This window comes from Actinia tenebrosa, unplaced genomic scaffold (assembly GCF_029948245.1).
Source record: "Actinia tenebrosa isolate PJP-AT-01 unplaced genomic scaffold, QUT_ActTen_1.0 PGA_scaffold6__47_contigs__length_16458017, whole genome shotgun sequence".
In the NCBI taxonomy this organism is placed as follows: domain Eukaryota; kingdom Metazoa; phylum Cnidaria; class Anthozoa; order Actiniaria; family Actiniidae; genus Actinia; species Actinia tenebrosa.
In genome coordinates, this window is record NW_028292583.1 from 14,110,545 (window position 1) to 14,124,854 (window position 14,310).

Sequence of the window (14,310 nt, forward strand, 5' to 3'; positions counted from 1 at the left end):
CAATAATGTAACAAAATTGTGTTATGAAAAACGTGATGAGACGATATACGAATTGATAAACGCATAAAATTACATTTTTTGTTTCAAAGAAATTGTGGATTTAAACTGAGGAATCTTAGAGCATCGCTTTGATATCATTACTTGAGCTATATAATGATTGGAAATAATAAGTTTTATTGTGATTACTCGGTGCATTTGAACACAATGCATCATTTTAGATGATTTGAAACAGTAGAAAGTTCTGGAAATAAAAACGTCCGAATGTCCGGATCCTCACTTGAAGTCCATTTTCAAGTGGCTAAGCTTCTTATCAACATAGTGCTTTATATTTACGCAATTTTACACGCTTGTCATTTTAACTAACCTTGCCTAATAATTTTTCCAACAATTAAGCGGTTTTTTTTTAAAAAAAGTATCCACTTATGTCGTATTTAATGCATTTATCTTACCGTACTATTTACATGTACTAAAGCTTTTGATTTTATGGACCATATATAGCACAATAGCACACTTTAACTTGACTTAAATGCAATTCTGTCCTCGATGATTGCCAAAGATATTAATCAGAGAAAACTAGCTAAAAACTAGTGTGAGCTGCGTCGGTGTTTCTTATGAAACAGTAATGATAAAAGGGTCAATTTTACACCATGAAAAGATGAAATAACTTACTGACGTTTCGGACGCTAGTCCTTTGTCGGAGTAAAAGATGTTTTGTGGTCACTCAATCGAATTCTGGAAATGTCTATTCAATCGAAAAAAAGATCCATTTTGAGAAGTCAGACAGATGTCTCTAAGTGAGTGTGATATCAGTAGCTCACGATAGCACCATCTTTCACTCTGTTTAACTAGAATGTTGACTGGTTTGGAAGGAAATAGTATATTGGACAAGTGTTGTGTGTATTTTATATGTAGGCATTAAGTTTAAGGTTTAAGAAGCTTTATTTATAGTATCGGGTTCATTCATTCAGTCGAGCATTCTTTAATTGATTGAAGCTTAAATGTAAGTAGATTGGGGTTCGACTGGAACAGGGTCGTGACGATGGATGTGGGATCAGGAATTATATGCTTGGGATCGGGATCAAATCCTGGATCACAGAATAGGGATCGGGATGGTATGAATAAATTCAGGGATCAAGGGATTATTTATGGGATTAGGGATCAAAATACTGACGTAAGTTTTTGGGATCTTGGATCAAAATTTTGTGTACAAATTTGGGATTACAAATCCCAAATTAATCACAAAAAAATCCCTTGTCACGAGCCTGCTACTCTGACGAAAATCGCTCAAACTTGGATTCAGCTGAAACTTCCTAAGAATACTCTTTAAAGGTCCAATAATCACTGTATGAAGTGTTTTCTCGATATTCAGTACGAAAGTATTATATTTTTACGATTATTTTTGGGAGTCTGTGACGTCATACACTCAACATCAAACATTGCTACATATATTTCTTTGTATATAAATCCTTAATTTATTTTATTCCTAGTGAAGCCCAAAGGGTGGCTAATGTCTTATTTCACATTACTTGTGACTATAATTTATATTTTGGGGTGTTTGGGTATTTCTTTCTCCCTTTACTACTGATATTTTGATCATAAACTACAAACAAATGTATGTAGCGATGTTCGATGTTGAGTGTATGACGTCACAGACTCCAAAAAATAATCGTATCATACTTTCGTACTGAATATCGAGAAAACACTTCATACAGTGATTATTGGACCTTTAATTGAGCGATTTTCGTCAGAGTAGCACTTTAAAAGTAGAACGTATCGTAACAGTGAAATGTTTTTGCAGTGCTGCTTTACTTACTACCAAACTATTTTTGGTACAGTTATTTGATATTTTCTGATGTGTGTACTTCATTACGGAATCACTAAGTCAGTAGTCCTAAAACCACCAGCGAGGTTTCCATATATATATATATAGTTATTGGGCTTCGTGGTTCAGTGCCTTGCTTTGACCTTGACTTGTTTTATCAAACTGACTAGCGCGCAAATCGTGTATTCCTAAACTGTTTAAAATTGATTTGCAGTTATAATGATTTTCTTAATGATTAAATATTTTAAATAAGTTTTGCCTTTATTGATAAAAATGTTATTCAAACGTCGCTGCCATCCTACTATACCCAACCAAGACAGACCCTACCACAACAGACCCTATCACAACGTACCCTACCACGACATACCCTATCACAACGTACCCTACCACGACATACCCTACCACGACATACCCTACCACGACAGACCCTATCACAACGTATCCTACCACGACATACCCTACCACGACATACCCTACCACGACAGACCCTACCCCGACATACCCTACCACAACATACCCTATCACAACGTACCCTACCACGACATACTCTAACACAACGTACCCTACCACGACATACCCTACCACGACATACCCTACCACGACATACCCTACCACGACAGACCCTATCACAACGTATCCTACCACGACATACCCTACCACGACATACCCTACCACGACAGACCCTACCCCGACATACCCTACCACAACATACCCTATCACGACATACCCTATCACGACATACCCTACCACGACCTACCCTATCACGACATACCCTATCACAACATACGCTACCACAACATACCCTACCACGACAGACCATACCACGACATACCTTACCACGACAGACCCTACCAATATATACCCTACCACGACAGACTCTACCAATATATACCCTACCACGACAGACCCTACCAATATATACCCTAACGACAGACTCTACTGCCATCCCTACCCTCCCCTCCTGTGTGCTTCTTGTCTTCACCCCACCCCTCTCAAATCCACTACAGTTTCTTTTCTTTAATCTATTTAGATAATATTTAGCTACTTTTGTTTCTTATCTCCTGGGGTCACATTGTCTGAGCGGTAATGGAAATTTTAACGAAAGGCTTAATCGTTAAATTACTTCAAATGCATATTCATTATTTCTTTTATTAACTTCATATTTAAATATGGATTTCCTTTCACAGATTATCCGTCCAATTCACTGATAAGGTCAAAAATGGTAAATTATGTTCTCTTCTCTTGCAGATATTGAGACAGCGAGCAAAGCGTTGAACCTAGTGAACGGATACGTTCTGAAGGACAAACCAGTAATCATTCTCTACGGTCAACAGAACAGTGGGACGAAAAACGAAGAAGAAAAGAAAAAAGAGGAACTCAAAGGTAAGCTTTACCGAAAAGAAAAGTCATCTTGAAACAACGAAGTTACGAGAGACTAACAGACGGTATCTTTTCGTTTATCCTAATCATTTCCCGCCATATTGGACAATGAATGCGCTCGTTTGACTCTCACAAAGTCGACTGAATTTTATTTCTGTGCTTGAAATTTTTTGAGCAGCTTTTTTCTTGTCTTGTGAACTAACGCCATTAGTGGTGTCATCTAAATTGCTCACATCTGACATCAAAATGGCGAAAAGTGATCACGTGACGTAACAAGTGACACATATTTAAGATCAAGTATGGAAAATTCGAAGTTTGTAGTGAAATAAAAACCTGATATTTAGGCTGTTTTCGAAGTCCAACTAAGGTATCTACATATCCACTTCCCATCTTAACAATATTAACAATTAAAAAAATAAAAAGGTTACAGTTAGTACAGCTAATACAGATTTCTAGAATGAGATTTATTTGGTTTTGATATCGTTTCTCGCGTACGTACCCCTGTTAGAGTGTCATTTAGTCTGACCCTAAACATTTCTACATCTGTGTTTTAAATACGTTTTTAGCCTACGTACTATTCATCATTAGCTTCTCGTAACCACGAACGATTATTTCTGAGCGAAAATAATTGTACTTTGCCACAGATTGTCGAGTGTTTGCAGTGTGTGGTGTGGTTCAGATTTTCATCTCAGTCGAGTCAGGAAAAATCATTCAACGTTTTTAGAAAGCAGTTTCCTTGTCACGAAGCAAATATTATCTTAAAATACCTCATTCAATTGCCCTTTATGAAATACGAAATGAAGAAAGCCCCAGAGTTTCTATACTTTATTGCTCTGAAGATGTCCTTATTTACCTCAATCAGTATAAACAGTAGCGTTTACTTGCTATGCTTACACAATCTCAGTTCATAAAAGAGTTGATATCTTAGCAGAAAAATTCCATTGACCTACTAATCGACTATCGCAATTAGGCTGCGTTCATAATGTATGGCGGGGGGGGGGGGGGGGGGCAGGTGAAATTGAGCGGGGATTGGGAACATTTTGGTAGGAAAAAGGGGTGGATGGGCAAATTTTTATCAGAAAAATGGGGGGATGCACAATTTTTGAAAGAAGCTACAATCCTTGCTTAGGGAGGATCGTATTTTTTGCATGACTTGAAGGGGGTGTTAAGAATTATTCTGGACATTTCACAATTTCATCTGCTCCCCCCCCCGTCCCGCCCCTTCTGCCTTATGACACCAAATAACGAATTTCTCTATTGACCTAATTTCTGTGTGGGCTAAAGATAAGTCTAATCACCTCAAATTCCTTTACTTAGTTTTTAAATCAATGTGGTTGTGATGGAATATTTTCCTCGTTGTTCAGGAAGGGCTCCCACCTTTATGCTTAAGCGTTTTCCTTTCTTTAACAAAGAGGTCTTTCTTGGTTGCGTTTCCTCAGAAATTCGAAAATTACCTCCAGGATCTTCCTGAAGCGATCTGTCTAGACAAGAAGCACTAACTAAGAGACAGATCAGGTTATATGACGCATGTAACTGACTTGTCTTTGGTCTCACCTCATTCAAACCTTGGTTTGGCAACTGCTGAAAGACGAACCTAATTAACCCTCGTCATACAAATGATAGTTTAAAAAATGACAGCAATTTCTACCGGATGACGGAAAATAACGAAATGATAAAAATAATAAATAATAAAAATAAAATAATAAAAATAATAATGATAATAATAAATGATAAATAATGAATAATTATCTACTTTTATTCTTTCTTTCTTGTTTTTTTTTCTCGTCAATCTTTCTTCCTGTTCGTTGTTTTTTCTAATTCACTTTCTTTTCTTTTTCTTTCCCTCTCTTTCTCTTTCTTTCTCTTTTTATTTTCCATTCGATTTCTTTCATTATTTATCTAATTAAACTTCGACAATCTTGCAAAATGACGCCGAAACTATAAAGATGCAAAAAAAGCGCCGTGGACATATTAGAATTTCATATCTCATCTCATTTCCCACTAGTCAGTTCACTTTGATCTATTTGGCGGATTATGTGTATCTAGCCTCAATTAAACATCAAAACTATTTATTTTTTATACTAACTTATGTCTAAGGGTCTTATCCTCAATAGGCGTGGGCATATTCTTTTAATCAAATAACTTTACTCTCAATAATACTGCTCCGGACTTACCGATCGCGAATCAAATTCAAAAATTCAGAATCCATCATCTGCATTGGTAAGCTATTCGATTTTCTAGACTTCCTCGTAAATAGAGCTCTTTAATTCTCTAATTCAAACGCTAAGTATTTCGCAGACAGGCGACTGGATTCTGTTGAAAACAATTGGTTTCTGAGTCCTACCAGGTGAGATTCTTACAAACACTGGAATATCGACCTATAACATATACCATAACACATCAAAAAAAGTAAGTGTTGACTCCCAGTTGCATGTATTTTTTCATACTTAACGAACAGATTGATTTTTTGGGGTCTTATTTTTAGAAATTTCAAATATTTCGCTTATTATCGTTCTGTTTCATTTCTTAACCCTTATCAGCTGTACAAGGCTAGATGCAATTTCTGTGTCAATTCAACGTCAAAGGATTAAACCAATAATTTCCAAGCTAAAATAATCCTGTTTAAGCCTGTTTAAATAGATGTGTCTAAGCTCATGTAACAGAAAAAATACATTATTTACTGCACTCAGGCATATCTGTTCTTGCTGATAACTTAAGGCCGTTTTTCCGAGGGGCGTTTGCATGAAGTTAGGATAATTTAATGCTAGAAAAAATATATTGTTTCTCTAATGACCCCTGCGAAAAGAAATGAAGGACCTTGCCCTTGCACTGGGATCGCAACTTGTGATACCCTCGTCAAAAAGCGCTATTGATAGAGTGTTTTCAGTATGGTAGATAATAATAATAATAATAATAATAATAATAATAATAATACAGTTTAAAAATAGAAATAGAAAAACACTCGCTCCAAAGCTACTAAAGTTCCAATGCTTAATATTTTAAGATAATGATAAACAAAAATAAACTGATGAAAAACTATAGGATTTGAAGTTCATAATCTCAATGCCATTATAATAATAATAATTATATATATATTTTTTTTTAATTATAGATTTCAATTAAAACTATTAATAATAATAATGATAAAATTTATAATAACGTTAATAAAGAGATTATGAATATAAAATAAAAAATATATGTACAAATTACTTATTTATGGATAAAAACATATTTGTAAAATATAAAAAACAGTTAAAGTTTTTAATAATAATAATAATAATAATAATAATAAATTCTTAATATAGCGTGTTCCACAAATCTCAACACGCTTTACAAAGCATAAAAGAAAAATACATACTAACAATATTTCACAGATAAAAAAATGAAAACGTATGGAAATATACATTTGTTAAATATGTATTTTAAAAAAATAATTAACATCATAAAAATAAATAGTAAATAATAGATCCAGAACGATTTGGTGACAATTACTTAGAAAGGCGTCATGCTTCCTTTTTAGGTATTTGACGTCTTGCTTTATCCTTTATTCTTAGCTTTTTTCAACTCTAAAGGGGGTGCCATATTCACCCAATCCACTCCACATCGGATCTGCCCCCTGGAATTCGAGAGAAACTATAATTTAATAAAATTGAAGAGTGGAAAGGTGCTCCTAACAAGGAAAGACAACAAAAGATATTTATACTAACAACAAGAGACACTTTAACGTTTGCGAAAAAAATATTCATACAAAGAAGATAGAAAAAGTTAATAACTACAGAATAGTGTAACGATAAATTTATTTTTTCTTTATAAAAAAAAATAATGTGCTTCTTATCAATCAGAAAGCGAGATAGAAACCCTGGGGGGTCGGGGTAGGAAGCAAAATTAATTATATTTTTATAGAAAACAAGTTAACGTCACTTTATAATGGCATAACGTGCAAAATCTCTCTCGCTAAATTTTGCTTTGCATCTCTCTCTCTCTCTCTCTCTCTTTCTCTCTCTCTCTCTCTCTCTCTCTCTCTCTCTCTCTCTCTCTCTCTCTCTTTGTCATAACATCGTTAATGGTAGCGCTATTGCATTAGGTAAACACAATTAATTGTTCAATTCAACGTGTACCACATTACGATATTTTATGAGGCCCTCGGGCAATCTCTCTTCAATTATTTCTACAACTAATAATTGTTTTAAGATCAAGATATGTACCCAGATGTCTGAGTATCGACGTAAACACACTCTATATAGAACAATAGCATCATCACCATTATTGAAGAAGGAAAACTATATTTTAAAGGCGGCATTTTTATGTAAAGGAGAAAGGTGTGAGGACAATGATTCGTAACAGGTTTCAAGTCGTATGGAGGTTCTACTAGTTTGAGCTTTCTTCCTCATGCAGTCTGTCCTGCGGGTCGACAAAGGGAGTAGATTTTTTACATTCTCTGCGTTCACTTTTTTCTCAAGGTAAGAAAGCCACAAATTTAATGTATCATGGAGGGAGAATATCAAGAAAGAAATACGTTTTTTCACCTCGTCGTTTCATTATTATTCTTAAGGAAATTAAGTTATTCAATATTCTTGAAGTCTTAAATCTCGATTTTTTAGTGATATTTGATTGTAAAGTTCAGCTGTTTTTTGGTCTTCATAAAAACGGAGATAAACAGTTAAGAGACTCTTTACAAACCTAATCTTTTTCTGCTTTACTAAAACAGAATGAGAAAACAGGTGTTTAATCTCTTTTTTTCTTTCTTTCTTTCTTTCCTTCTTTCTTTCTTACTTACTTACTTCTCATAGTGCTCATGTTTTATACACACATACGTCTTACTGTTGTATATATATATACAGTCAATTCAAAAAATGTTGTCGTCAACCTACTCAAGTCTACGCGACTGGACCGAAAGGAACTCTGGGTCGCAATCATTGAAGCCGAGTTGACTCCATAATTTTATCTGACTAGTTATGCCTGCTTTACAGCACAAACCTTCGTAGGCGAGCGGGAAGTGTTGAAGGAAACGTTTTTTTAATGCCTTCATATTTTCGAAATTGTGAACTGAATCATAACTACTTTGTTTTTCTTTCCCTAAACCAGAAGACATGCATTTGATGGATTGTTTCTCGCCATTATTATCTTTTTTCTAGCGGGAACAATTAATTCAGAACGAATATTTAACCGCTTCAGTGATTTTTACCCATATTCCTTTCGGTGCAGTCGCGTAGGCTTGAGCCGATCGACGACAACGTTTTTTGAATTGACTGTATACACACAGCCATTTGCAAAAATTATGACCGTTTCAAAATACATGCAAGTATATCAAAAGTATACACGACAGGATATCTTTCTTGATATTTTTTTCAGAAAGTCCTAGTGATTGACAACTCGAAAAAAATATCAGGGATGATATCCCATAATTTTTGGTTTGCTTTTGACATACATATGTATATATATTGGAAGCGGCCATAATTTTTGCAAATGGCTGTGTGTGTATATATATATATATATATATGAAGAAAATTTACTCAAGACCCCTTTGGTGTGATATTCGGATTGAAGACCTTTTAAACACCGTGTTTAAATTTGAAGTTTTCCCAATTTTTTGAAATCAACATACCACACCCATTTCCTCTGTAAGACCCCTTTTATCTAAATATTCTTCATATATATATATTTATTGAAAAAAAAAAATATATATATATATGAAGGATATTGTTTTCAAAGTTTCAAACAAAAATTTGTTGCCAAGTTGGTCTAGACTACGTAATGAGACTTTTTAGCATTAGAGTGTCTTAGATTGATTCCATTCCAATTTCATTAGTACATTGAACCCAGTAGCGCTGCCCACGTACAGGATATTATATTTCTGCTAGGAAGAAATCACATAGGAAACCATTTCCAAGCTAACTAAAACTTGTCAGAATTGCTCTCAACGTTTTACCGGTCAAATGCCTTCCCACTTCACAAACTGACCAATCACCATCGTTTATGGTCCTAGTCTTATTGGCGCTCACAGCTGGATAAAAGATAATAAAAAATTATCAATTTTTATCAATAGAACCCTTGTATGCGACGCCAAAGCAGCTCGATCTGGGGGACAAAACAAAAGAATTCCATTCTCCTGAGAATTGGAACTTATCGTTATGTCCCCCAGATTGAGCTGCATTCCAGACAATGATCAGACAATGTTGAAAATACCTTGTTTGGTATTCAAAGATAAAATGAAGAAATAAAAAACAGAAAAAGATAGAAGCTTGAAGACGTTTAAGGTAAATTTTAAACATTTTTTCGTAAGTCAATATATTTTCTGTAAGACCAAAACTCTTCATGATCTGTACACGCAAAAATAACTTGGAATAAATTGATAATCAGTATTGTACAGATAAAAGCAGGTATAGTACAAATTCAGTTAAGAAACCTTTCAATTTGGGACAGTTTTTTGATTGGGTTACCCCCAAAAACGCAAGGCATTATGGGGATGTGAAAGTCGAGAGTACGTAGTTCCTCATATTGTTGAAATTATAAAGTAATAATATTTTTTTCTTTGGACACCTTTTTTTTTTTTGATAATTGAGAAAGAACTCCTGGAAACAACAGTTTTATTATAAAAGCTAAAACAACGAAACCACGCATAACAGTTTTGGTTTTGCTGGAGGGGGGTAATATAGATAGATTTCTTCCATACAATAACATAACTTTCTAGGTAATGCTCCAGTCAAGCGGTCCTTGTGGAAGCTTCAGAAGTGACTAAAAAGGATAATTAAGAAAAATAGATGTCTCAAACATTACAGTAATGTTGACCGAACGTGTGGGAGGCTGGGATGCTGGGTACATAGTCGTTGCGCGGAGACTGGGCAAGGACATTAGATATTCGAGGCTTTATTATCTGCCGTAGCCTGGAGCGGACAAAACAACCGATAAAACAGCTTGTTGTATAGTTACGGATATTGCCGATATAACGAACACTCTCATTGGTTGATAGATGACCACGTGACAATAACTAAATCTAAATGTATCCCGACCGAGAAATAAGAAATAAGACGTCCAGACCGAGAAATAAGATTCGCGGCTCGGTAAATATTCGCCGATAATCACTTCGCCTCTGGCGAGTAATTGTTAAATTTTTTTTTTAATATTTTTTTTAAATAATTCATTGTTCGTGGTGCTCGTTCCCAGTCTTTCCCTTTTTTCATAGGTTCTATACTTAACTGAAACATTCGATGTATTAAAACTGGTCTTTGCTAAATTCAAATACGAAATACAGCTTCTGAATTTTCGAGAAATTATGTACGCGCGAAAATTAGCGAGAATGAAGTATATAAAAAGTTACACCTTTTTGTCCATAAATAGCAACTGATTAGCGTTACTGGAATTTGAATGGTAAGACTCTTACTCTTGAAATGATGCAATAAATACTGATTGCATTTGCTGAAAGGCGATTGGTTAAAAATGATGTAATCAGTAATTTTAGGCCAAGACTGATATATTTAGAGTAAACACGTAACAGGGATATTCTTGACGCAGGAATAGATGAAAGTGTTTTTGATCAAGTAATTGTTAATACAGTATCTGTAGATGAGGGTGCCATCTTATGCATGTTGGCTGCGGAAGTCATTAGATATCGTTAGCAAAAACAACACTTTCATTAAGAAGGTCAAAATAGAGTAATATTTAGAACTAAGATTTCTTCCTTTTTTATTTAATTTTTGTTGTTGTTTTTATCTTTCTTTCTTTTCTCTGTTTGTTTTGTTCCTTTAAAACATTCATTCTTTTTTCCTACATTCATTTATTCGTTTGCTTGCTTATTTTCTTTCATGCATCCTTTCATCTTTCTCTCTCTCTTCAAAAAAAAATCAAAAAAATCTTTTTCCACGAAATAATCATAAATAAATAAACAAAAATAAAACTTCCTGGTAAATTTCGTCCATTTAACGATCAAAATAGGGCGGAACTCTTGGTCGAAGACAAGCAAAATAAGGAAAGCGAGGGAACTACAAACCCCTTTTAATGTGTATTGTTCACTGATAAAAATCGTACCAAGAATTGCGGGAGAAAAACAGTTTCAATTCCAAGATAAATAAGAGGGAATATCGATGCTTAAAAACTAAATAAATAGCTACAAACAAAAAGAAGAACAAAAAGAAAAAAGAGCAGCGTCCTTGATCTATCTTGCGCATTAATTAGTAACAGTAAGTTTAGTTTTGCACGTTTAAGTCTTGTTCTTCCACTACTCAGGTACTTGGGAATTATTTTCCGGCGTACAAGATAAGTGAAGATAATTAGCGTACTGTAATCAATATCAATGGGGGCAAAAAAGTGACAACGCTAGCCGGAATATTGCCATCACCATTATTCATAAGCACTTCCTTATTTGTGTTACACGAAATAAAATGAGCACATGTAGTAGAATTAATGGCAATTTTGATTTTTCTTTTCTTTTTTCCGTTTGTCACTCTACAATATACTTTTTTTGACCATTTAAATCTTGTGGAGTTTCATTCAATTTTTCCGGGGACCATTTTCAACTTGTTTTCCTGTTTTTTTCTCGTTGATACATTCTTCAGTCGTAAACATCCTCTTTGGATTTCCAATATCTGTCTCTTGCTGACGTCCTGTTGACAAAAGATTACCTATGTGACGTCTTCCTATAATTTCACTCAATATCGATCTATGGCTATTTCCTCCACTGGCGCGCGCGCATGGGATTTCTATAGCAACAGTCGAACGTACTTCCCATACCTAAAGAGCGATCATGATCACCAAAAAGCTATTTCCGATTACATGCTTTTGGGCTTGGCCGTAGTACAAAGGTTTACACAGATCTTTCGGGGTCAGCATTTAAGCAGCGTTTATAGTTTCAATAAGTGTGTCTTAGGGTCAAGAAGAACGGTGTTGGACATGATTAGTCGAACCCTGAAGCTGCTCTCAATTAAGCTGGTGAAGCAAGCTGTAGTTTTACAGAAGTTTATTTTTGAATTTTGAGAACAGTTGGAGAGTAAGAGACAGAAGCAGTGGAGTTTATTCAAGCATTAGATCTTGGTATGTTCACTATTTTAAGCCCACTCATGAATGCGCTTGATATCTTTTAAAGTATGTCACCACTAGGGAATCTCTCTGTCGACCTTTCTCTGTCTCTCTAGTCTTTGCTTCTCTAGACTTCTTGGTAGTTAAGTATGAGATTCTCAAGAACAGAGACGTGATTTGAGTTTTCATAACAGTAGCGTTATTTGTAGCAGATAATTTACAACATTAGCGCTACCCTACTATTCGATTACTCGACAGTTTGATATTGTTACAGTGGTATATTGTTGTCAATATAGTCCATTTAAGTATTAGTTTATTTTGTCTGCGCACGTGGAATCGTTTCTATCAAAGTCTACCTTTACTCGTAGAAAAATCAATAGATTTACTTCACTATGATGGACTAGTGAAATAATGAGCATATCAGTAGGTGATTGGATTAACAGTACACGTGACGTGCTTTAAAATTCCTTCGCTCCATGTACAAAGTCTCTCCCCACGATTTTAGATTACTCTTGAATATGAAGTACCTCCACACTTAGAAACACCAATATAAATATTGCCAAAGTCAATGAACATCTGTTCTTTCGACACAAATACAGTGTTTGAATTCAAGTTTCCAGCGCACAGTCTAGCTTATAATTCGTTGTTGCGATTCTGAGATATTTATGAAAGCATCGTAAGTATGAGGTTGGGTACAGTAATGGGCCATTATTCGTGGTCAATTTGCACTTCGATTCATCGTAAATCCCCCCTCCCGCTCCCCCTTACTTCCCTGTAAATCTTACCAAATAATACAACCTTGAACTTCAAATTTCCTATAATATTTTTATGGATTGTTCTGTACATTATTTAACCACAGCTAAAATACATTTCCAAGACCTTTGGTGTAGTGTTACATACCCTAGCTCATAACAGCACGACAGTTTTCTAGCTTATTATTCCGAGTACTCAAATATTCAAAACGAATTTTCTTTATCGTTTGTTGCAGACTGAGAAAGAAGTCGTCAGTAAGACGTCCTTAGTATCGCCTTTATCGGGTAAGTAGCTTTTAATGATTTTTATTCTTAGAAGTTAATTCATTTAATCGTAATGTAAGCTAAAATAATCATTGTCATTATCAACATGGCTGCTAAAGAGCCGTTCACATCAATAATACAGCATTAAGGAGAAGATAACTGGGGGCGTTTTCGTAGGATTCTTAGTTCATGATAGAAAATCTTCCTGAAACGAAAACAAGGTTTTCTTCACATCAACACTTAAACTAACAACACAGTGTCTAGATTACTAGATACCCGGGAGTTTTTGATTTTTGAAAAAGATCGTCAAATAAACACATCTTTGCCCATTAAAAGTATTCTTACTTTATTTATAATAGTCAAGCGCTTCTGCTAACGCTAATCCTAAATAAAGTAAGCTGTGGATGATTTAGGGGGGGGTTCATTGGGTGCAAATGAAACCCCCCCACCGGCTGGTACCTTGGATTTTTTATATTTTTTAAAATAAATAAATAAAAGTATGGTACTAACTCATGAGCTTTAATATAAAATGGGACTGGTGGATAGGTTATCCTTATCAGGAGCGCTTCTAGGCCAGTGATGTGCCTCATGGGAAAAATGATGATGCAAGAGAACGTTATTGTTGTGCCGAGATTTGCAAAAATGAACCCTCCTCTTAAAGTCCTGGATCCGCCACTGGTAAGAATACTTTCAATGGGCAAAGATGTGTTTATGTGACGATTTTTTTCAAAAATCAAAAACTCCCGGGTATGTAGTATTTTGAAATTTGTTCTCGGGTGCCCCGGGTATCTAGGCACTTCGTTAAAACAATCGCCGAAAAAAACCTTTTAGAACTTGTTGCTATAATTTTCTTAAAATCAAATGAAACGGTTCGAGAATGGATCGGCGTAAGTTAGAGTACGATTTCGCGTTGTTCGTCTGATTTTTTAGGGTCGGTGCATCACTCAACATTCTTAAACATCCGTAGACGGATTGGTCGCAAAGAAACGTAATAACACGATACAATACGTGTGCGTTTGTCAGCATTCTTGTCTGCTTTCCGAGTGCTGGGTCAATAACCCGCCAACGGATTCATCTAAC

General features: G+C 35.1%; 1 protein-coding gene across 6 annotated transcripts in view; it reads left to right on the forward strand.

Annotated features, from left to right (window-relative positions):
• Positions 1-14,310, forward strand: part of LOC116293646 (RNA-binding protein 41) — a 51,081-nt gene that overhangs the window by 26,712 nt on the left and 10,059 nt on the right. The window contains exons 8-9 of one of the 6 annotated variants that reach the window (XM_031701104.2): positions 3,071-3,205; positions 13,203-13,251. In XM_031701104.2, the coding sequence (XP_031556964.2) occupies positions 3,071-3,205; positions 13,203-13,207 (140 nt within the window). In that variant the 3' untranslated portion in view covers positions 13,208-13,251. Of the gene's footprint in view, positions 1-3,070; positions 3,206-4,641; positions 4,861-9,278; positions 9,460-12,076; positions 12,230-12,722; positions 12,891-13,202; positions 13,252-13,800; positions 13,909-14,310 lie in introns of those variants that run through there. The other 5 variants (XM_089038973.1, XM_089038974.1, XM_031701105.2 and 2 more) reach the window with 5 other exon arrangements.